The sequence below is a fragment of the Mobula birostris genome, chromosome 8 (genome assembly GCF_030028105.1).
Source record: "Mobula birostris isolate sMobBir1 chromosome 8, sMobBir1.hap1, whole genome shotgun sequence".
Taxonomy (NCBI): Eukaryota; Metazoa; Chordata; class Chondrichthyes; order Myliobatiformes; family Myliobatidae; genus Mobula; species Mobula birostris.
The window spans coordinates 165,263,929-165,288,091 of NC_092377.1; the positions used below are offsets into that span (position 1 = coordinate 165,263,929).

Here is a 24,163-nt window from a genome sequence, read left to right on the forward strand (position 1 = left end):
GAGATGTCTGTGGATCCCAGGTTGGGAACAGCTATCCTAATGTCAAGCATGCAGTTTACTTCAAGAATGCAATTTTCAAAATGTGGATAATGTGCATAGACTTTGTTATCAATTAAATTAATTCAAAATCAACTGTCAAAATATGCAAGTGTTTCTGTAGTGAAAAGCAATTAGCAATTTTCTAATTCTCTTTGGTCTTGTTTGTTACTTCCATTCTTTTTCTCAAAAGCAGTGGTTAAAGCAATGAGCTGCCCAACAGATGGAGGTGGCACGGTAGCACAGCAGTTAGTTTAACACTGTTACAGTGCCAGTGATGCAGGTTCAATTCTGTTGCTGCCTGTAAGAAGCTTGTATGTTTTTCCCATGACCGCATGGGTTTCCTCCCACGTTCCAAAGAAATGCGGGTTAGTAGGTTAATGGGTTGAAGTGGGAGATGCAGACTCTTTGGGCCGGGAGGATTTGTTACACTGCTGTATCTCTGAATAAAAAAAAAACACAAGTACAGCCGGAAACAGGATCATTTGTTATGCAACTTGAAACAAATATAATCACTGACTCAAGCCTGTCACTACTAGCTGCTCTGCACTCTGACCTGTGCTGAGAAAACACTGTTCAGTGCTGATGCATGGGTGTGAGAAAGATATCAAGTGGCACATTGCAAGTGTAGGAATGGGAATGAAGGGTATATAAGTCTGGAAGGGTGCAGTTTAGAGAGGGAAGGAGCAGATGCACCCCTTCCAAATATTTGTGCACCCATACCGAGTCCCAAGCAATTCGCAGCATCCGCAGGTTCTGCATTGACTGCTATGCAAGGCATCCTGGATCACAAGGACCAACTAAAAAGGAGAACATTATGGAGATGAGGGTAGAAAGCTCAGAGAACATTTCTAGCTCATAATGTCAAACAGGCAAATAGCCTTGGAGGTACCAGTGGATCAATAATGGGACATAGAGGCTATGATGTGGACGTATTTGTGCCATGTCTGCATGACAACTTAAAACTATATGTGGTCGTCCCATATAACTCAAGTTACAATTAACAGGACAAAAATCTGCTATTGGACAAAACATAAGCTGCTGTTCTGTAGTTTATAATAAATAAATACAGAACAAGGCTATTTTTGTTATTTGATTTAATTTGTTTCTTCCTATTCTCATTCCCTTTTGGGCCTTGTCTTTCTTTTCTTTTGATTTCGCAATGAAATGCCAGTTTATTATTAAGGTTCATATTCATATGGAGACAGGATTCAGCAGAATCATAGAAAAGCACAGCACAGAAACAGGTCCTTCATCCCAACTAGTCCATGCTGCTGATCTTCATGTCAATTTTCTCAGCACCATTTCAACATCCCTTGATTCCCTTACTATTCAGTAATCAGTCGCAGTAGAGACTTCCAAAAATTGCCATCTTCTAATTGGGGGAAAAAATCCTCATCTCCGTACTAAATACAATACTCATACTCGGAGACTTTGACTTCCTGGATCTATACTCAGTCAAAAGAAACACCCTGCTTGTAAACATGGACTTAACATGGCAAATTTCAATAAGATTACATCTTTCTTTCCGAACTCTAGAGAGTGGGCCTAGCGTATCTAATCTCTTGTCACACAGCATTTAATGAACCAGTCTGGTGAATTATCAGTGCATTCCCTCTATGGCCGGTGTATTCATTGTCATAGGATTGTGAAGTGGCAGAAACAGGCTCTTTGGTCAGGGTTGTACAGTGCAGAAACAGGTATAGTGCTGACCTTTTTGCCCACCTATACAAGGAGACCAAATCTGTGTACAGTGCTAAAAACTTAGTATCTCCATTACTATAAATTATGCGTAAGGCCTCTTTACTTCTGCATTTGGATTCTTCATAATAAAGGCCAATATATATTTAGTTTGTTCTATCTATAATTAATTTTTAGACATGGAAACCTAGGTTTCTTTGAATGTCATTTTCCAAGTTGGCATCATTGAAAACCTACTGTTACAGCAACACATAGAAAGTGCTGGAGGACTGAGCAAGTCGGGCAGGATTTACAGAGGAGATAGTTGTGCATCAGCAGCTACCTGATTTTTCCACGCCCGTCTTCCATATTCACACCTACTCACGGTGTGCCCACATAGGTGAATCAGTGTTAATAACATACTTTTCCCGCTGAAGAGTCTCAGCCCGAAGCGCCAACTGTACTCTTTTCCCTCGATGCTGCTTGCCCTGACGAGCTCCTCCATCACTTTGTGTGTGTGTTGCTTGGATATCTAGTATCTGCAGGTTTTCTCTTGTTTGTGGCAGGCTGGGTGCAATTGTTGGCTGCATTCACAAGGATTTATCACAAAGCAAATGAGGAATTAATTGTAGCTGACATACAGTATATCTCACCTTTGAGACTGGAGGAGGAGCTTAGGAGGAGACAATGGCACCTAATGGCGACTCCTTTGCTTGTATCTTCAGAAACAGCTCTATTTCCATCTTAAATACCTCTATTTTTCTGAAGACCCTGACCTGACTTCAGTTCTTTGCGGGAATGGGACCCGCTCTCAGGATTTCATGACTAGCCGTTATTCAACTTGCCAAGGATGCAGCCCAAGAGTTTAGCGCACCTTCGTCGTTCCAGGATCTCGTGGCTCTGGAGATGGGCGTATCGACGGTCGGTGTCCTGGCAGGAGAACAGTGTGTTGTGGAAGTTGGAAGGTCTCTGGCTATGTGCTCATAGACCTGAGATCTCTGGACACAAAGCTCAGAAAAACTGATACAACAGATTTTTAACATAATAAATCAGCGAGTTGTTTGTTATGTCTCCCCTCTCGCTGTGAAACAGGGACGTCCCTTTCTCCCTTATTAGGGAGAGAGGGAGCCTGTGGTATGTCAAATACCGGATGTATGAGTAGCCTTTGGGGTACTGCAAGTCTGTCTTTGCTGTTGCTTTGCTGCACGCTCGAGTGCTCGGTGGAGGGTGCAGATGCTTCTTTTTGCAGGTGGGGGAGAGAGGATCGTGGCCTTGTTGCTGCTTACGCGTGGGAGGGGGAGTTGTGGGGTTCTAACATTTAACCGTCATTCATTCTTTGGGGGCACTCCTCTGTTATCGTGGATAGTTGCGGGAAAAAAAACATTTCAAGATGTATATCGTATACGTTTCTCTGACATTAAATGTACCTTTGAAACCCCGGCCAATTCCGTCATCCGCTCCTGCTCTCACCTAACTGATCTTTGTGGACCCAAGCCCGCCAAATGACATCACACATGACGAAATCGCGTCGCCCGCATCTACGTGCGTCCCAATTGGCGGCCGTGGCCCCGGCCGTCTAGGTCACGTGGAGTTTGCCACCTGATTCGGCGGTGACCGTTAGCGGGCGTCGCCGCGTGGCCTGGGCGGCCGTTCGGCTACCGGCCGCCGACCGAGAGAAATGGAAACGGCTGGAGGGAGGGGCGCGGCGGGTAGCCGAAGATGATCCAGGTCGGCGGGCTGTCCGCCTTTAGTGTCCAGAGATCCCGCCTCTACGTCTCTGTGCTGTTCAGAGGTAAGGGAGATGGGGGGGGGGAGGTGAGAAAGTATGCCGGGTTCACACATCGCCAACATCACTCCCCTCTCGCCACGCCGCTCTCAGTAGCCCTTCTCTCTTAATCGGTCCCGGCAGCTCTCATATCGCCCCCATCACTCCCGATGTTACTGCTCACATCGCCCCCATCACTCCCGATGTTACTGCTCACGTTGCCCTCATCACTCCCGATGTTACTGCTCACATCGCCCCCATCACTCCCGATATTACCGCTCACATCGCCCCCATCACTCCCGATATTACCGCTCACATCGCCCCCATCACTCCCGATATTACCGCTCACATCGCCCCCATCACTCCCGATGTTACTGCTCACGTTGCCCTCATCACTCCCGATGTTACTGCTCACATCGCCCCCATCACTCCCGATATTACCGCTCACATCGCCCCCATCACTCCCGATGTTACTGCTCACGTTGCCCTCATCACTCCCGATGTTACTGCTCACATCGCCCCCATCACTCCCGATATTACTGCTCACATCGCCCCCATCACTCCCGATGTTACTGCTCACGTTGCCCTCATCACTCCCGATGTTACTGCTCACATCGCCCCCATCACTCCCGATATTACAGCTCACATCGCCCCCATCACTCCCGATATTACCGCTCACATCGCCCCCATCACTCCCGATATTACCGCTCACATCGCCCCCATTACTCCACTACTGATATTACAGCTCACATTGCCCCCATCACTCCTGATATTACCGCTCACATCGCCCCCATCACTCCCGATGTTACTGCTCACATCGCCCTCATTACTCCACTACTGATATTACAGCTCACATCGCCCCCATCACTCCCGATATTACCGCTCACATCGCCCCCATTACTCCACTACTGATATTACAGCTCACATTGCCCCCATCACTCCTGATATTACCGCTCACATCGCCCCCATTACTCCACTACTGATATTACAGCTCACATTGCCCCCATCACTCCCGATGTTACTGCTCACGTTGCCCTCATTACTCCACTACTGATATTACAGCTCACATTGCCCCCATCACTCCTGATATTACCGCTCATATCGCCCTCATCACTCCCGATATTACCGCTCACATCGCCCCCATTACTCCACTACTGATATTACAGCTCACATTGCCCCCATCACTCCCCACTCGCCATGCCACTCTCTCTACATCGGTCCTGGCAGTTCTCACATCACCCCCCATCACTCCCGACATTACCGCACACATCGCCAACATCACTCCCCTCTCGCCACGCCGCTCTCAGTAGCCCTTCTCTCTTAATCGGTCTCGGCAGCTCTCATATCGCCCCCATCACTCCCGATGTTACTGCTCACATCGCCCCCATCACTCCCGATGTTACCGCTCACATCGCCCCCATCACTCCCGATGTTACTGCTCACATCGCCCCCATCACTCCTGATATTACCGCTCACATCGCCCCCATCACTCCCGATGTTACTGCTCACATCGCCCCCATCACTCCTGATATTACCGCTCACGTTGCCCTCATCACTCCCGACATTACCGCTCACATCGCCCCCATTACTCCACTACTGATATTATAGCTCACATTGCCCCCATCACTCCCCACTCGCCATGCCACTCTCTCTACATCGGTCCTGGCAGTTCTCACATCACCCCCCATCACTCCCAACATTACCGCTCACATCGCTCTCATCACTCCTGATATTACTGCTCACATCACCCCCATTGCTCCTGACATCGCCAACATCAGTCCCCACTCACCACGCCACTCTCAGTACTTCTCTCTACACCTGTCCCGGCAGCTCTCACATCGCCCTCATCACCCGATATTACTGCTCTCACATCGTCCTCAGCACTCCTGACATCACTCCCATCATTCCCCACATCGCCTTCATCACTCCCTACTCCCCTCATCACTCCCCACGTCACCCTCATCACTCCCCGCTCCCTGATGACATCTTTCCCCACTACCCTGATGACATCTTTGCAATCCCTGCTCTCTCTATTATGCTTAGTAATCCATCTGCCTGCATCACTCTTGTTAACCTGTCTCCACACATCATCCTGCATCAGTCCATCCTTTCACTTTTGCCACTTTTGCTTTTGAGTGGTGCAAGACGGCCATTAGGTCAAGTTGTGGTTACTGTTTTTAGTTTTCCCTCTGGCCCTGTACTTTGCCCTGCTTAACACTTTTATTCACTTTTAGCCTCTCTTGGTTGATCCCTGTTAGGGCATATTCTGGAGTTTTGGAATATAGCAAACATTAATTTCAGCAGCAACCAGTCTTCTGATCTGATTGTGGATTGAATTTGAAACGCAGCTCGGAACAGTGATCTTCCTGGAGCTGCGGACTGAGGTTGATTGCAAACCAGGAAACACCCCAATGACCTGAGATGTCTGCATATGCATGAATGCATCTCAGAGACAGCAGTAATTAGCATTTAGATTGAGTGTGTTGCTGTGAAAATCGCAGTTTTTGAAAAATTATTTTCAAAAAAAGAAGCATTATCAGTGCATCATAACATTAGAAATTGTCTTGTGTTACCTTTGTTCTTTAACATATAAAACTATGCTGTAATGTTGGGTCAGGGAGCCTCTCTGTCGAGTGACTCCAAAGGTTGTCAGCTTGTGTGTGCCGAATAAACACTTTTATATCAACCAGCTGCGTCTCTCCAGTGGCTTCGTTCACTGTCACAACATCCCCAAACCAACACATTCCATTCTCTTAATAGATTCCTTCATAAAAGTGATGATATTTTACTTTAGGCACCTATATTGTAAATACAAATTATTGTAAGTAAAGTATTGGAATGCTAATCACAAGGCAGACATGGCACTTGGCAAATTGCATAGAAATACTTAGTATAAATTTATGCGGAAAAATAATTCTCTCAGTCTTCAACTACTATCTCAAATATTTCCATGCAGTGCAAACCTGCTTCATCCTTTTAAATTAGTTCCTCTGATGTAGTTTTATTTTCTGCGTTGTAGTATCTTGAAGGGTGTTGGATTGGTGTTATAGAGAATAGTTAAAGATCATTTGAGCAGGGAGATGGGGTAATGCGGGTTGACAATGCGGATAATACATTGATGTGATCCTTGGATGTGTTTCAAGCAAAATCTTTGGCAGAAGGACACCTTTTTTGTGTAGTTAACTTATTCCTAGTCTTCCCAATCATTTACAACTGTGAAGTGTTTCTGAGAAAATAGAAGTTTAAACAAGACACATTTCTTTTGCAAAGTTTTTTAACTATATATAATTCCTTCCACCCTGTCTCACTTTAGAATCTTCAAAGACAGAGGCCATCATGTTGTTACAAGGTTTGAAAAGATTAACCATAATTGCTTGAGATTTAGCATTGTAGAATTATACATCACAAAAACAAGGCCCTTGTTTCCAACTGATTTGCCTACCTGTGACCTATCTCCTTGCAACGCTCGCCTATCCAGGGGTTTGCTAAACATTGTAATTGTTCCCATCACCGCTACTTCCTCTGGACAGTTTCTTCCATGTACCCATCTGTCTGTGTTGGGTGGCCATATGGAACAAGCTGCCCCAAGCAAGTGGTGAAGTGGAAACAATTACAACATTTAAAACAAAACATTTAAAGGGGACATAGAGTCATAGAAAAGAACAGCACAGAAACGAGTTCTTTGGCCTATATAGTGCATGCCGAGTTCCATTGACCTGCACCCAGTCCATAGCCCTCCATACCCCTGCTTTCTATGTATGTATCCAAACTTCTCTTAAAACATTGAAATAGAGTTTGCATGAACCACTTGTGCTGGCAGCTTGTTCCACACTTTAATGACCCTGAGAATGAAGAAGTTTCCCCTCATGTCCCCTTTAAATATTTCTCCTTTTGTCCCTTACCAATGACCTCTAGTTGTAGTCCCACCCAATCTCAGTGGAAAAAGCCTACTTGTATTTACCCTATTTATACCCCTCATAATTTTGCATACCTCTATCAAATCTCCCCTGTCTTCTATTTTCTAGAGACTAAAGCTCTAACTTATTCAATCTTTCCTTATAACTTGGATCCATCAGCCCCAGCACCATCTTTGTAAATTTTCTCTGTACTCTTTCAACCTTACTTTCATCTTTTCTGTAGGTAGCTAACCAAAACTGCACACAATACTTCAAATTAGCCTTTCAATGTCTTCTACAACTTCAATATAACATCCCATCTTCTGTACTCTATTTATGAATGCCATTGTGCCAAAAGCATTCTTTATGACACTATCTACCTGTGACACGACTCTTGATGAATTATTTACCTGTATTCCCAGATCCCTTTGTTCTACCACATTCCACAGTGCCCTACCATTCACTGTGGTTGTCAAATACTTGACAAATTTTCCCTCCACTATCTTTGAGGGAATAACTTGTCGATCCTCTTTAAATCTTTCACTTCTCACCTTAAATCTATGCGCCCTAGTTTTAGACTCTCTTATATTAAATCTTGAGGGACATAAGAAAGCTGAATCATCTCTCAGCTTCCTGTGCTCTGGAGCAGGGCTTCTGAATCTGGGGTCCATGGTCCCCTTGGTTAATGATAGGTGTCCATGGCATAAAAAAAAAGTGGGGAACCCCTGATCCAGAGAAAACAACCTCAGCATATCTTAACTCAAGCCATCCTATCCCAGCATCATCCATCAAATCTCTGCTTAAAACATTGGTGTGTAGTGAGCTACAAGTCAGTTTTAAAATAAGACCAAGAAGTCTATTCAGCTTCTGATCATTTAGCCTATCAGACAGAGGAGCAAAATTAGGCCATTCAGCCCACCGAGTCTTCTCCGCCATTCCATCATGGCTGATCCCGGATCCCACTCAACCCCATATACCTGCCTTCTCGCCATATTCTTTGATGCTCTGACCAAACAGGAAACAGTCAACTTCCGCCCTGAATATACACACGGACTTGGCCTCTACCGCAGACTGTGGCAGAGCATTCCACAGATTTAGTGCTCTCTTTCTAAAAAAAAACCCTCCTTACCTCTGTTCAAAAGGGTCGCCCCTCAATTTTGAGGCTGTGCTTTCTAGTTCTGGATATCCCCACCACAGGAAACATCGTCTTCTCATCCATCCTATCTAGTCTTTTAAATATTCGGGAAGTTTCAATGAGAGTCCTCCCCCCCCCCCCCCACCCTCACATTCTTCTAAATTCCAGTGAGTACAGGCCCAAAGCTGCCAAACGCTCCTCATATGTTAACTCCTTCATTCCCAAAATCATCCTCACGAACCTCCTCTGGACTCTCTGCAATGACAACACATTCTTTCTGATATATGAGGTCCAACATTGTTGACAATACTCCAGGTGCGGCCTGACTAGTATCTTATAAAGGTTCAGCATTATTTCCTTGCTTTAATAAGTCGATTCCCCTTGAAATAAATGCCAACATTGCCTTCTTTATCACAGACTCAACCTGTAAATTAACCTGGGAGCCTTGTATGAAGACTCCTAAGTCCCTCTGCATCTCTGCACCATGGTATCCATTGTATTAATTTTCATGAAGTTTTGCAGTGGAAAAGCTAATTTCTGGTTCTGGAGTGAAGGGATGTGAATTTTAAGTCAGGGACCATTTTTTATGTAGTGGTCTTAAAACTTCAAGCAATTGAGAGGGTTTTTTTTTAGTCTCCCCTCCCCTTCCCACTCCCACTCCCCTGTCCAAACTGCCTGCTTGAAATCTTGGTGAGCACAAGCCAACACAAACTCCCTTTAATGCCAGTCTCTGTAAGAGAATCCAGTGTAAGAAATGGGTTTGGTGGGAGAGTTAGGCTCAGTCTGTATGCTGATGGATGATATATGACATTAATGAATAAGGAGTAACTCTGACTTGAAGCTCCCCATTGAATAAGATCATGGCTGTCCTGAATGTTGCCTCAATTTTACATTCCTGTCTATCCCTGTTATCTTTCACTCCATTGCTTATCAAGAATGTATCTCATTTTTATTATGACCCTGGAGGCTCATTGAGGGCATGTCAGCTCTGGGAACACTTCTATCAGGTCCTCTTCCTCGACTTATTTCCCATCAACATCCCTGATTCTTATATCATCCACACACAAGAAACCAGAGTTTGGATGTGGCAAAATGATGTATTTCTGTTGTTTCTGTGGTGCTTGCTAACTGCAGCTTACAGACTTGTGGCTGTGTTTTTCTTGGCCAGACACTGAAGAGACCAAAATCAGATTTCAACTCACAGCCATTTCCTTTTTATTTACAGCACTGAAACCAGCCTGTTGGCAATTGGTCCACTTTCTTTTCACCTTACTTACTAATAAACAGCGAGTGTTCAGTAGTCAGGGGCAGAGAATTGGTAGACAGGTTTTCAGGGAGTTTGGACATCATTGCCAGAAAGAGTGAAGGAGGGAGAGATGTTTAAAAAGCACATGCAAGAGCACGTTATGACCCACAAGGCTTTGGGGAAAGAGCTGGGAAGACAGAGCAATTTAAGTGACTGACTGTTGTGGGCATGAGGGGATGAATAGCTTTTCTGTTTGTAATGTACTTATATGATTCAGTGCAGTGTATCCTGTTCCTTTCTCAACTGTGTGTTCATTTACCTATCTTTGTGTTGCATTTACCCCATTCAGTTGGCTTGTTTCCTGAAGTAGTAAGTTCTATATTCTGACAGTTTTAGTTGAAGAAAATGAATTGGTGACTACTTAGTATTTATAGTCATTGATTTAAAAAAAAAAAGAACTCCCCTTGTTACACCTGTGGAAACAACCTTTGTACAAATAGCCTCAAGATTTGGGGAATAGATCTGGTATAGAGATAGGAGAAATTACATTTTCCCAAAGAGTAGTGTGAATCTGTGGAATTCTCTGCCCAGCAAAGTGTAGAGGCTTCCTTATTAAATATGCTTAAGACACAGTTATGTGGATTTTTGCATATCAAGGAATTAAGGATTATGGGGAAAAGGCAGGTAAGTGGAATTGAGTCCAAGGCCAGATTAGGCATGATCTTACTGAACAGCGGAGCAGGCTCGATGAGTCAGATGGTCTACTCCTGTTCCTAGTTTTTATGTTCTGAAGTAAATTGGTATAATGTAGACCATCTGGAGAAGTAACCCTATGATACGTGTAATTGCACTGTGAACCCACTGACGTGGTAGATATAAATACAGACTGTGAATTTGGTGATAAATGGTTGTGAACACTGCAGCATTAGCTCAGTTACATTCCTCCTCAGCTATTTCTGGGAATCACCTCCTTTTCTATTGCTTTCTGTTTCCTGATTTAAACAGATTTCCAGGGTCTTCAAGGTGCAATGAGAATAAAACCTCAAGATCTCTTTTGTGTTTCTATATAAACAACCTGCCAGTGTACCCATTTTCCTCTGCTTCTTAGATTTCCATTAATACATCTTTGCCAATTCTTGTGGTGCACTATTTTCTGTTGTGTTGAATTCCACATTCATACCAGCAACTAAGTCAAGAGGTTTACCCTAAATTTCACAATAGATTTATTGTTGATCGTCTGTCTGATTTTTAGACTCCCACACATGTGAAGATGTCTCTCTATTCAATTAAGTGTTCTTAATGTTCATTCTCGGGCTATCTCTCAACTTGCGTTTTCTAAAAAGTGAAGTGCCTGCCTACTGGGGTTTTCCTAGTTGCACCTCTGTAAATCTGTCTTGCATTTCCTGAAGTTCCTGTATATTTTATACATCTTTGAAGACAGAATTAAATATAAATTTTTCATTCTCAAGTAAACATTGCTCTGTTCATCGCTTGCTTGCTTTTTGAATTGTGTCCTTGTAGAAATTATATCTAGTGCATTTTTAATTCTCATGTTAACTTGTGCAAATACATTTAGTTACTTATGAATCTGTGCCCCCCCCCCCGGTAATTTGCTTTATCCCCATTCAAACCTAGAATATGTGGGCTCCTTTTTCTTCATGCCAATCAACTCTCACTTAGCTGTTACCACAGTTAATTTGCCAATGATATGTAGATTCTGAAAGTCTTATCATTTAGACTTTAGACTTATCATTTAGAGGTGCGCGGCCACTTCAGTGGTGATGTCTGTTATCTGTCAAGTAGGGGATCGTGCACAATTCTGATTTGATGGAGATGGACGTGAGAGTATGGAGGAACATCTGGAAAACTTCTGAAATGCCCGCTTTGCTGCCACTGCTACTGTGTGGAAACCGGAATCTCCGGAGCAGAAGGCCCCGAAATCCTCAGCTTTGCGTGTTTCAGCAGCTGGGGCGAGGTCAAAGGTGCTCGGCAGAGGATGGCGCTCGGGAGGCTGTATCAGAGAGGCTGGTCGGAAGCTCAAAGTTTTCGGATGGATGGACTCAGTGTCGGCTGTGGTCGGCTGCTTCCAAGGCATCGGCAAGTTGACTGTGCTTGGAGGTTTATGGCAGGGAGTCTCTCCATTTTGCTGCCTGCTATCGGGGACTCAGGAGTCAATCGACTCGGGGACTTTTGAGACTTTGTTTACTGTGCCCATGGTTTGTTCTTCATCAAATTATGGTATTGCTTTGCACTGCTGTAACTATATGTTATAATTATGTGGTTCTGTCAGTGTTAGTCTTTGGTTTGTCCTGTTTTCTGTGATATCACTCCATGTATGCATTTCTAAATGACAATAAAAGAGGACTGAGTGTTCTCATAATCTAACTTAATTTGGAAAACATTTAAGTGGGGTGGGGGAAATATGATGCTATTTGGCAGAGACTTGGGAGCAGATGTTCTCGGGGAAATGCACGGCAGAAATGTGGCAAATGTTCAGGGAATATCTGCATGGCGTTCTGCATAGTTATGTTCCAATGAGGCAGGGAAAGGATGGTAGGGTAAAAGAACCATGGTGTACAAAGGATGTAGAAAATTTAATTAAGAAAAGAAAAGCTTACGAAAGGTTCAAGAAACTAGGTACTGTTAGAACTCTAGAAAATTACAAGTTGCCAGGAAGGAGCTTAAGAATGAAATTGGGAGGGCTAGAAGGGACTATGAGAAGGCCTTGGTGAGCAGGATTAAGGAAAACCCCAAGGCATTCTACAAGTATGTGAAGAGCAAGAGAATGAGCTGTGTAAGAATAGGACCAATCAGGTGCAATAGTGGAAATGTGTGCATGGAGTCGGAGGAGGTAGCGGAGGTACTTAATATTTTGCTTCAGTATTCACCAGGGAAAAGGACCTTGGCAATTGTGGGGATGACTTACAGCGGACTGAAACACTTGAGCATACAGACATTAAGGAAGTGGATGTACTGGAGCTTTTGAAAAGCATTAAGTTAGATAAGTCGCTGGATCTGGATGAGATATACCACAGGCTACTGTGGGAAGCAAGGGAGGAGATTGCTGAGCCTCTGGCGATGACCTTTGCATTCTCAATAGGGATGGGAGAAGTACCGGAGGATTAGAGGGTTGCAAATGTTGTTCCCTTTCTCAAGAAAGGGAGTAGAGATAACCCAGGAAATTATAGACCAGTGAGTGTTACTTCAGTCGTGGGCAAGTTATTGGAGAAGATTCTGAGAAGCAGGATTTATGAGCATTTGGAAAGACATAATCTGATTAGGGATAGTCAGCATGGCTTTGTCAAGGGCAGGTTGTGCCCTATGAACCTGATTGAATTTTTTGAGGATATACCTAAACACATTGATGAAGGTAGAGCAGTGGATGTAGTATATATGGATTTCATTAAGGCATTTGATAAGGTTCCCCATGCGAGGCTCATTCAGAAAGTAATGAGGCATGAGATCCAAAGAGACCTTGCTTTGTGGTTCCAGAATTGACTTGCCCACAGAAGGCAAATGGTGGTTGTAGATGGTTGGTATTCTGCATGGAGGTCGGTGACCAGTGGTGTTCCTCTTTGTGATTCTTATAAACGACTTGGATGAGGAAGTAGAAAGGTGGGTTAGTAAGTTTGCTGATGAGACAAAAGTTGGGGGTGTTGTGAATGGTCCAGAGGGTTGTCAGAGGTTACAGCGGGACATCGATAGGATGTAGAACTGGGCTGAGAAGTGGCAGATGAAGTTCAACCTGGTTAAGTGTGAAGTAGTTCATTTTGGTAGGTCAGATTTATAGACAGAATATAATATTAATGGTAAGACTCTTGGCATTGTGGAGGATCAGAGAGATCTTGTGGTCCTGCGCAGGTTGACACGGTTGTTAAGAAGACGTATGATGAACCATGGGATTGAGTTCAAGGGCCGTGAGGTAATGTTCAGCTATATAAGACCCCACTTGGAGTACTGTGTTCAGTTCTGGTCACCTCATTACAGGAAGGATGCGGACACTATAGAGAGAGTGCAGAGGAGATTTACAAGGATGTTGCCTGTATTGGAGAGTATGCCTTCTGAGAATAGGCTGAATGAACTTGGCCTTTTCTCCCTGGAGCGACGGAGGATGAGAGATGATCTGATAGAGGTGCGTAAGATGGTGAGAGGCATTGATTGTGTGGATAGCCAGAGGCTTGTTCCGAAGGCTGAAATGCTGACATAGCGGGCATCATTTTAAGGTGCTTGGAAGTAGGTTCAGGGGAGATGTCAGAGGTAAGTTTTTTTACACAGAGAGTGGTGGGTGTGTGGAATGTAGTGCCAGGACAGTGGTAGAGGTGGATACAGTAGAGTTTTATAAGAGATTTTTGGATACGTACATGGAGCTTAGAAAAATAGAGGGCTCTCCAGTAGGGAAATTCTATGCAGTTTCTAGAGTAGGTTACATGGTCGGCACAACATTGTGGGCCAAAGGGTCTGTAATGTGCAGTAGATTTCTATGTTCATTACATCAGACTTGAAACCTGAATGTACTGGACATGCTAATGCTATAGATGCAAAACCAAGTCAGAAGCTAGGTTTCTGTTGTGAGTTAGTCACAGCCTGATATCCCAACCCTTGCCAATCATTCATAAACCAGGAGTGTGATGGAATTATGAGTTGCAAGTAACATCAACTCACTGTAACTTACTTTCTAGGAAATAAGAAGAGAACAGGCTTATCAGAAGAAGATCAGAATGTGCAATGGGATGATGTAAGTGGAAAGGCAATATCACGATATGAAGCTCCACATAGTTTGAGAGTTTAAAGCTGTACCCACACACATGCAAAAGGTCCATTACTTATGGTATAGTCATCAGGTGTAACCCCAGGATCGAACAGCTTGTCATATGAAGAGTGTATGATGTCTCTAGGTCTGTATTCTCTGGGATTCAGAAGAATGAGGGGTGACCTAATTGAAACCTATCGAATGGTGAAAGGCCTTGTTAGAGTGTATGTGGAGAGGATGTTTCCAACGGAGGGAGAGCCTGGGACCCAAGAACACAACCTCAGAAAATAGGGGCTTTCGAAGATGAGGAGAAATTTTTTTAGCCAGAGTGGTGAATCTGTAGAATTTGTTGCCACAGGCGGCTGTGGAGATCAAGTCTTTACTTGTATTTAAGGCAGAGGTTAATAGTTTCTTGATTGGTCAGGGCATGAAGGGATACAGGGAGAAGGCAGGATATTGGGGCTGAGAGGAAAAGTAGATCAACCATGATAAAATGGTGGAGCAGACTCGATGGGCTAAGCAGCCTAATTCTACTCCCATATCTTATGGTCTTATAATCATAAATCACCAAAAAATATCTGCCATCTTCTGCTATCATTTGAGAAGTTTTAGTTAACATGCATAATAAACTTTGCCTAGCCTTGATAAGTTCTTATCACTGATACAAATGACCAGTGATCATAGTGGGTGAGAGCAAGTCCTGGTTATATGGGTGGCATATGGAGGGGTGGGGCTGTTTTAATCAGGGAAAATTGGATACGAATGGCACAGGACAACTTCTATCGACGTGTGGTCAATTGAATGAGGTTATGTTCAGGCACTGGTGTGAAGTTCTGATGCAGTGAAGGGAAAAGGTATTTGGTATACTTTGCAACTGGGTAGGAGAATACTGTAATATAGGTGTGGATGAGGACAAGTGATGCCCAATATATGTTGAGAAGAGGAGGGAGAATGCAATAACACTGGGTGAAAAAAGGATGCGTGCACTTGATGGTGAGTGTTGGGATGGATATTTTGCAGTAATGGGTGATATAGAGTGTGCAGAGTGAAAGAAGAAGGGTTAAAGTGTTGGCTGTAAATGGGAGTAGTGGCATTGCAAGGTGAAGTAAAGGGAAGAGCGTAGTGCAGAGTGACATGGACAGGTGAGAGAGATGAGGGAAGACAGCCATTTAATATTAAGTTTGAAAAAAATTGTGATCAACCCTCTTTTTTTCTCTTTTTATCAGAGACTGAACTTTAATTTGAAGGGAAATCCTTTAGATGCAAAATCCTCTCTGCAGATTCATCTGAAAGAATCCGGCAAACGTGGAAAGGGCAGGTAACATTGTTCTACAATTTGAGGAACTGTTGTTTGGCTCTTGAGCCAGCAGTCTACAATATAATATAATCTGAGACAGGGGACCCTGCAAACAGCCATTGTGGTCATGTCATCACTACGTGCTAGAGCAACTGAGTAATGATTAGATGTAAACCCAGGAAATATAAAAGTAAATCAGCTTCCAAATTGATCAGCAAAGGGGAGAGTTCAGTAAAGTGACGTGGCAAAATGGAAGCATACACTCTACCTACTTCATGAGGTATCTCTTCCATCTAATAAAATGGCCCTGAGTGTATATTTGTGGTCTTCCGCTGCTTAGCCCAGACATTTCAAGGTTCGACATGTTACAAATTCAGAGATGCTCTTTTGCACACCACTGTTGTAATGCATGGTTATTTGAGTTACCATCGTCTTCCTGTCAGCTTGGACCAGTCTAGCCATTCTCTGACATTCCATTAACAGGACATTTTTGCCCACAGAATTGCTGCTCATTGGATGATTTTTGTTTTTGCACCATTCTTTATAAACTCTAGAGACTATTGTGTGTGAAAATCCCAGGAGATCAGTAGTTTCTGAGATACCCAGAACATCATGTCTGACACCAACAATCATTCCAGGGTCAAAGTCATTTAGATCACATTTCTTCCTCATTCTAATGTTTGGTCTGAACAACAACTGAACTTATTGACCATGTCTGTATGCTTTTATACTTTGAGTTGCTGCCACATGATTGGCTGATTAGATATCTGCATTAACAAACAGCTGTACAGGTGTACCAAATAAAGTGGCCACTGAGTGGAGATGGCGAGAAGGCATCTTTTCTATGTACAGCATTATAGCCATGTTGCCACCACCTTTTAAAGTAAAAGTTGAGTTTGCCTACTGCAGCAGGTTGTAAAAGTAGAAGGACTGACATGTTCAGCAGTAGTTTTATTTATTTATTTTGATTGTTTTTCTCAGGCTTGTTGGTTCCACTATTGTCCGGCTTGGAAATCTAGTTGTGGAGAAGAGCAAAATTTTGTCCTTCAACCAAATTCCTCTGGTGGATAAAAACAAGCAAAAAACTAAGGTAATGCTGTCTGTATCCAAACCTGCACCAAATCCCGTTCATTTGTCTTCTCTTGCTTGCAGGTTGGCTCCTGATAAAGGCTCACATCAAAGTTGCTGGTGAACGCAGCAGGCCAGGCAGCATCTGTAGGAAGAGGTGCAGTCGACGTTTCAGGCCGAGACCCTTCGTCAGGACTATTGCATCGCCTCTGATCTGGGCCAACAATTATGTGTCGGGCGGCACCTAATTAATTAGCATGTTTATTTCGGCTTTTTTCTTAAAGATGTGCTGTGTGCCTCCGGCTATTGCTGCACGCTTCGCGGATCGGTATCTGTCCGCGGCCTGGGTGTTGAGGTGGTGGGACACTGGGATGTCATCTCGCCGTCTGTTTCCATTAGAGCAGGCAGCTCATCTTCTCCTATGACTGCCTGTCTCGATGTCGAAGGTCGAGGTTCGTCGTCTGCTGTGGCTGATGTGGAAGGCTTGCTTGACTGCTGAGCCTTGCGCATTTTTCTATCATACAGTTCTTTGTAAGCACTCAAACCATCCTGCAAATATCCCCTAAACCGACGTACCCTTTCAAAATTAATGTCGTACTTTATCATTACTCATTCAGTTTCGATTGTTATCCTTTCCTCTTCCAATTGCATCAGCTCTTCATCTATCAGTTCTTGGTCATGGGATGCCAAAACCTCTTCAACATCATCTTCGTCAACTTCCACAAGCCAAACTCACTTAGGCCTAACTTCGTTCACCACGATCCAAACGCTTAATTATGTCTAGTTTTACGCTAAGTGTAACACCCTTACGAGCTCTTTCAGGCTTTTCCGATACCATAGAACTCATCTTCCAAATGGCTGCTCACAGGCACGTGTTTAAGCAATGCCGGTGAGAATGCAATTCCAAATCTGGGGGAGGAGCGGCTGCTCGGGGCGCGTGCTGCCTTTTATCGCGCGCTGATTTTTTCGTAACAGTGAAAACACCGTCTGTTAGCAAAAACAGGGTACTAATGTAGGTCTTTCGTAACAGTGAGGTTTCGTAAAGCGAGTGTTCAAAAAGCGGGGGACACCTGTACCCTTTCTACCTGTGAGGCAACTTTCAGGGATCTGTGGACATGTACCCCCAGATCCCTCTGCTCCTCCATACTACCAAGTATCCCGCCATTTACTTTGTACTCTGCCTTGGAGTTTGTCCTTCCAAAGTGTACCACCTCACACTTCTCCAGGTTGAACTCCATCTGCCACTTCTCAGCCCACTCCTGCATCCTATCAATGTCCCTCTGCAATCTTCGACAATCCTCTACACTATCTACAACACCACCAACCTTTGTGTCGTCTGCAAACTTGCCAACCCACCCTTCTACCCCCACATCCAGGTTGTTAATAAAAATCACAAAAAGTAGAGGTCCCAGAACAGATCCTTGTGAGAAACCATTAGTCACAATCCTCCAATCTGAATGTACTCCCTCCACCACGACCCCCTGCCTTCTGCAGGCAAGCCAATTCAGAATCCACCTGGCCAAACTTCCTTGGATCCCATGCCTTCTGACTTTCTGAATAAGCCTACCGTGTGGAACCTTGTCAAATGCCTTACTAAAATCCATATAGATCACATCCACTGCACTACCCTCATCCATATGCCTGGTCACCTCCTCAAAGAACTCTATCAGGCTTGTTAGACATGATCTGCCCTTCACAAAGCCATGCTGACTGTCTCTGATCAGACCATGATTCTCTAAATGTCCATAGATCCTATCTCTAAGAATGTTTTCCAACAGCTTTCCCACCACAGATGTAAGGCTCACTGGTCTATAATTAACCGGACTATTCCTACTACCTTTTTTGAACAAGGGGACAACATTCGCCTCCCTCCAATCCTCTGGTACCATTTCCGTGGACAACGAGGACATAAAGATCCTAGCCAGAGGCTGAGCAATCTCTTCCCTTGCCTCGTGGAGCAACCTGGGGAATATTATAGGCCCTACCGGTCCAGTGAGCCAGCATTGGCCCACTGGCACCCAAGAGACCAATTAACCTTCTAACCCATAGGTCTTTGGAATATGAGACGAAACTGGAGCACCTGGAAGGAACTCACTAGGTCACGGAGAACATATGGACTCCTTCAGATGGCAGCAGGAATTGAACCCGCGTTGCTGGCACTGTAATAGTGTTACACTAACTGCTAGGCCATCGTCTTCCCCCCCTACACCTTCAATCCTGGTACAGGGTCTTAACTCGAAACACTGCCAAATCCTCTCACTCCACAGATGCTGTTTGAACCACTGGGTTCCTCCAGCATTTTTTTTTGCACAGATTCCAGTGTGTACAGCCTCTTGCGTCTCCCTCATTCTAGCTTGGTTCAGCTCTAGAGGGATCCCTGCTATTTTCTGAACCAGACAAAAGGGACATATTGTTTCAGAATGCTCTGGGGATGTGCTTGCCTAATTGATTCTGTATATGTGCCTGTATTTCTCTAAGAATGATTGGGGAGGGGATAAGGTTGTGAGTGTCTGCCTACCTGTGAGTATATGTGGATGCTTGTTTCTGTGCTTGACTGGCTATTGGGTATGAGTAGGTACAAGCCTGACTGTGTGTTTGCCTACCTAAGTGTAGGCATATGTCTGGCTGGGTGTCTCTGTCTTTTATTGAGTTTCTGCTTATCTCTATGTGAAGTGCTGTTTGAGAATTTTGAGAATCACAGCTGACATCAGCAGTTGTGGTGCATTTGGAATTACAGGGGCTCTGGGTTACAGATGATCTAATTTATGTAAGCCTAACTTTGCAAAGGTTTTCCCATACTTTTTTACCGAGGTAGTGATAATGAAACTATTTTGTGGTATTTATTAATGACTCATTATAGTATATATTCCATTAGTTTAATTATAGGTACAGTAATGTAAATATGAATTTTTGATGAAGTAAAAGAATTGTAGCAAGTGAGTGTAGAGCATTACAATGTGGGTAGCTATAGAAAATGGACGTTTCTGACTCACAGAGAAATTGACTTATGGGGAATTCTCAGGAATCCTTGTGTAATTTGGGGGCTGCCTGTATTGAAGTTTGACATATCGTGGCCAATTGAAGTATGCAGTCTGTTTCAGGGCATACCACTGTCTGCAAATAGTTGTGTAAGCACAGTCTGTCATCGTCAACACAATTTCGTTCAGGAAAGCCTGGCAGAAAGCTCTTACTTTCTGGTGTGGCCCTCAGTTACAAAGATCCAGAGGTCCCAGTCAAAAAAAATGGGACACATGCTCCTTTCCCTCTTTTGCCTGCTCCATAAATGGAGTAACACACATCAAAGTTGCTGGTGAACGGTATTGTGCTCAGTTCTGGTTGCCTCACTAGAGGGAAGAATGTGGAAACTATAGGAAGTGTGCAGAGGAGATTTACAAGGATGTTGCCTGATTTGGGGAGCATGCGTTATGAGAATAGGTTGAGTGAACTCAGCCTTTTCTCCTTGGAGCGACGGAGGATGAGAGGTGATCTGATAGAGGTGTACAAGATGATGAGGGGCATTGATCGTGTGGATTGTCAGAGGCTTTTTCCCAGGGCTGAAATGGCTAGCACGAGAGGGCACAGTTTTAAGGTGCTTGGAAGTAGGTACACAGGAGAAGTCAGGGGTAAGTTTTTTACGCAGAGAGTGGTGAGAGTGTGGAATGGCCACCGGTGATGGTGGTGGAGGCGGATACAATAGGGTCTTTTAAGAGACTCCTGGACAGGTACATGGAGCTTAGAAAAATAGAGGGCTACGGGTAACCCTAGGTAATTTCTCAGGTAAGGTCATGTTTGGCACAGCTTTGTGGGCCGAAGGGCCTGTATTGTGCTGTAGGTTTTCTATGTTTCTATAAATATGGGATGGAGCATGGCAAAGTTGAAATTCAATGTTTTTTAAATCATGATTGCTGGTACTTTCCTTGTTTACTTTTTTCCATATTCAGTGAAAACAGACTTGTACTTTTTACATTGGGTTTAGAATTTAGGGTCATGTACTCATACAGCATGGAAACAGGCTCTTTGGCCCACATACTCAAGTCAACCATCAAGCACCCATCTGAATTAGTTCTACAATAATCCCATTTTATTCTCTCCACTGTTCTACAAGCTTCCTACAGTGGGGGAAACCACATTTGCCTATTACCCTGCCAACCTGCACATTGTGAAAGGAAATTGGATTATCTGCAGGAAGCCTGTAAGATCACAGACTTCATGCAGACGAATGCCAGGATTGAACATGGATTGCTGGAGATGTGATTCAGCACCTCTACAAGCTGCGCCACTGTGCTGGGCTAAAACTACAGTCCTAATGCACTGATATAAATCAAGATGGATAATCTCAATACTGCTGTCTCACACTCCTATTAAGAGCAAATGAAGACCTAAGCTCTTTTTTTTCCAGTCCTGAAGAAGGGTCTCAGCCTGAAAAGTCAACTATTTATTTCCATGGATGCTGCCTGACTTGCTGAGTTCCTCCAGCATTTTTTGTGCATTGCTTTAGATTTCCAGCATCTGCAGACTTTTTCATGTTTGTGATTCATAACTCTTACATTGGCTGGTGCTGGCAGATTGTGGATTTATTGCCTATCTGTTATGATGGTGGTGAACTTCTGTAATGTTGATGATACTTTCACCATAATTTCTGGTGGGAGCTGCTGCCTTGCACTCTTACAACTCTAATTCAATCCTATTTCCAGTTCTGTCTTTGTGGAGTTCGCATTTTTGTTAATTGGTAGGATGATTGGCTCTAGATGAATGGCAGAATCTGAAGGAGAATTAATGGGAATGTGGAGGGAATAAATTGGAAAAGTGTAGGATTAGTAGCATAGGGAGCTTGCTTCTTGGAGGTCCAAAGTATCTGTTTCTCTTCTCTGGCTCTATAAAAAGCAGATTGGGTATCTTATTCCATAGCTAAGGATTTTGAATGATGAAGAACAGTGGTGACTTGTTGACAAATCAGCAGTTGCTGGTATTCATAGCATTTGTACAAATCCAGATATTCTAGGATTGGGAGAAGATGTCAGAAAAGTAACGTAAATTTCTGCAACATATTTTGTAGATGTACACATAGCACTTATGTTTATATAGAAAGAGGGAGTGCAGATCAGGTAGGTGGTCGGTTGCTCACAGTTGAACTTTGTGAGCGTTGATGGAGTTAGACACATCTAGATAAGTGGAAGGTATCACATCAGATTGCTGATGTACCTTCAACAAGGGTTTCTGAAGTCAAGAGGAAATTCATGTGAAGTCCTCAGTGGATGAATATCAATAGGCTACTCAGTTTTGAAATGCAAGGTGGAAAGTGGTCACTGTTCTTGTCTATGCAAGTGGTTGCTGGGGGCGGGGAGGAACTAAATGGAGATACTGCTGCTGCAAATTTATCTGATTTTCATCTCCCTTTTCTAGAACACAATAAGCTTTGATATATTCTATGATGCACCCACAGCTAATAAAAGAGAAAAGCAGGATGGTAAGTGAGGTATTTGATAATGAATTTTGAGTTGAACAATAGTAACCACACTTATAAAGCACTGTGAGATTGTGAAAGGTTCTACAAAAATGCACGAGGCCTTTAAATGTTGTGTATAGAAAATCTATTTATTTCAGACCCTTAGTTTCAGCTTCTAAGTAGGAGGATAATTAGATCAGTGAGTTAGTACACTCTCTGGCATGTGCTAACATGTTAACTCTTGAAACTGCCAGGAGAGGTAAAGAAAGATCCCAGACTTAATTTCAAATTCTGCCCAGGGTGAAAGGTCTGTTGCCGTCTGCAGTAAAGTCACAGCTGATCTTAACCTCTTTCTACTCTGCTGCCTGGTCCCCAAAACCCTGTGATTCCATTAAAGTTCAAGACTAAGCTGATTTAATTTTGCCTTGAATGCATTAGGTGAGTAAGCCTCCTCAGCAATCTTGGGAGTTCCAAAGATTCACAATCCTCAGAGGGAAGAACTTCATCTCAGTGTTAAATGACTCATTCCTTTTCCTGAAACCATGCTCATGGTGAAAATTGCAAAACTGCAGATGCTGGAAATATTCAGTGGGTCTGACCACTTCTGTGGGAAGAAAAACAGAGTCAACATTTCAGATTGAAGAGCCTTTGTTAGAACTACAAAGAAGACAAAAAATGAGCTTTAAAAGCTGTGGGGAAGGTGGTAGACGGTGTCATGGGAGACATGAGGGTTAATAGATCTCATCTGGTCATTTGGATTTATCTCCGGTTGCTGTGGAAAACAAGGGAAAAGATAGCAGGGGCCATGATGGAGATTTTTGCATCTTTGTTAGCCATTGATGAGATGTAGAAGACTAGGGGATAGCTAATGTTCTGTTATTTAAGAAGGACAGCATGGATAAGCCAGATAATTACAAGCCGGCGAGCCTTGCTTATGTTAGTGGTAGAGAATATACTGGTCTAGTTTACTCTGTCATTTAAACATGACTTATTTATTTTCTCTCTCAACTCCGTTCACCTGCCTTCTCCCCATTACCTTTGACATCCTTACTCATCAAGAACTGATCTACCCTTGCTTTATATATAAATGGTTTCAAGTGGTTCTATTTATTATCAGAGAATGTATACAACCTGAAATACTTGCCTTTGCAGACATCCACAAAATACAAAAGAACTCCAAAAGAATAAACAACAGAAAAACTTTAGAACCCCAAATTCCCCTCCCTTCACCCAAGCAGCAGCAAGCATCGATGCATCAACTTCCCCTTCCCCCACCACCTGTTTCAGCAAAAGCATCAGCGCTCACCACCCACCAGGCAACAGCTAAGCACCCGAAGAGAGCCCATGACTTGCAGTCAACAAAAACTGATGTTTACCCAACAGTTCAATATGCCAGAGGCCCTCTCTTTCATTAACAAGGCACAGAGATATATCACCGATTTTTCAAGGCAAATGGGGAGACTGACAGTCCCTGTTATGATATTACAGTCTGCCACAACAAAATCCTCGTGTTCCATCTCCCGCGATGCCTCATTTGGCAACACTGGCCTGAAATTGGTCACCCACAGGGCCACAGCTCAGAGGCGCCATCTTCCAAGCCGTGCCCAGTGAATGTCGGAAAACAATCGGCTGATGAGTTCCAGGAATGGGAATTCATCGGCCGTAAAACAAAGCAACACAGTTTGAGTATCACCTGCAGATCAGAACTTCCATAGAACCCCAACCACCTTGAAAAGGAAAAGAAGACACTAAATAGAAAAATTAAGCTGTTTTTTGCAGATGAGCTCGAAGAGGCAGCCATTTGGCACCATCTTAACTCTTTTATATTGGATGAACCGGACCTG

At 43.7% G+C, this 24,163-nt stretch overlaps 1 protein-coding gene across 14 annotated transcripts in view; it reads left to right on the forward strand.

Moving 5' to 3' along the window:
* The first annotated feature begins 3,304 nt into the window (after positions 1–3,304).
* Positions 3,305–24,163, forward strand: part of LOC140201933 (myoferlin-like) — a 229,319-nt gene continuing 208,460 nt past the window's right edge. For all 14 annotated transcript variants that reach the window (XR_011886991.1, XM_072266755.1, XM_072266762.1 and 11 more), the window contains exons 1-5: positions 3,305–3,508; positions 14,438–14,493; positions 15,735–15,826; positions 16,787–16,895; positions 22,277–22,340. Coding sequence is in view for 13 of the 14 variants with exons in the window: in XM_072266755.1 (XP_072122856.1) it covers positions 3,436–3,508; positions 14,438–14,493; positions 15,735–15,826; positions 16,787–16,895; positions 22,277–22,340 (394 nt within the window). In the remaining variant the exon portion in view is untranslated. The remainder of the gene's footprint in view (positions 3,509–14,437; positions 14,494–15,734; positions 15,827–16,786; positions 16,896–22,276; positions 22,341–24,163) is intronic.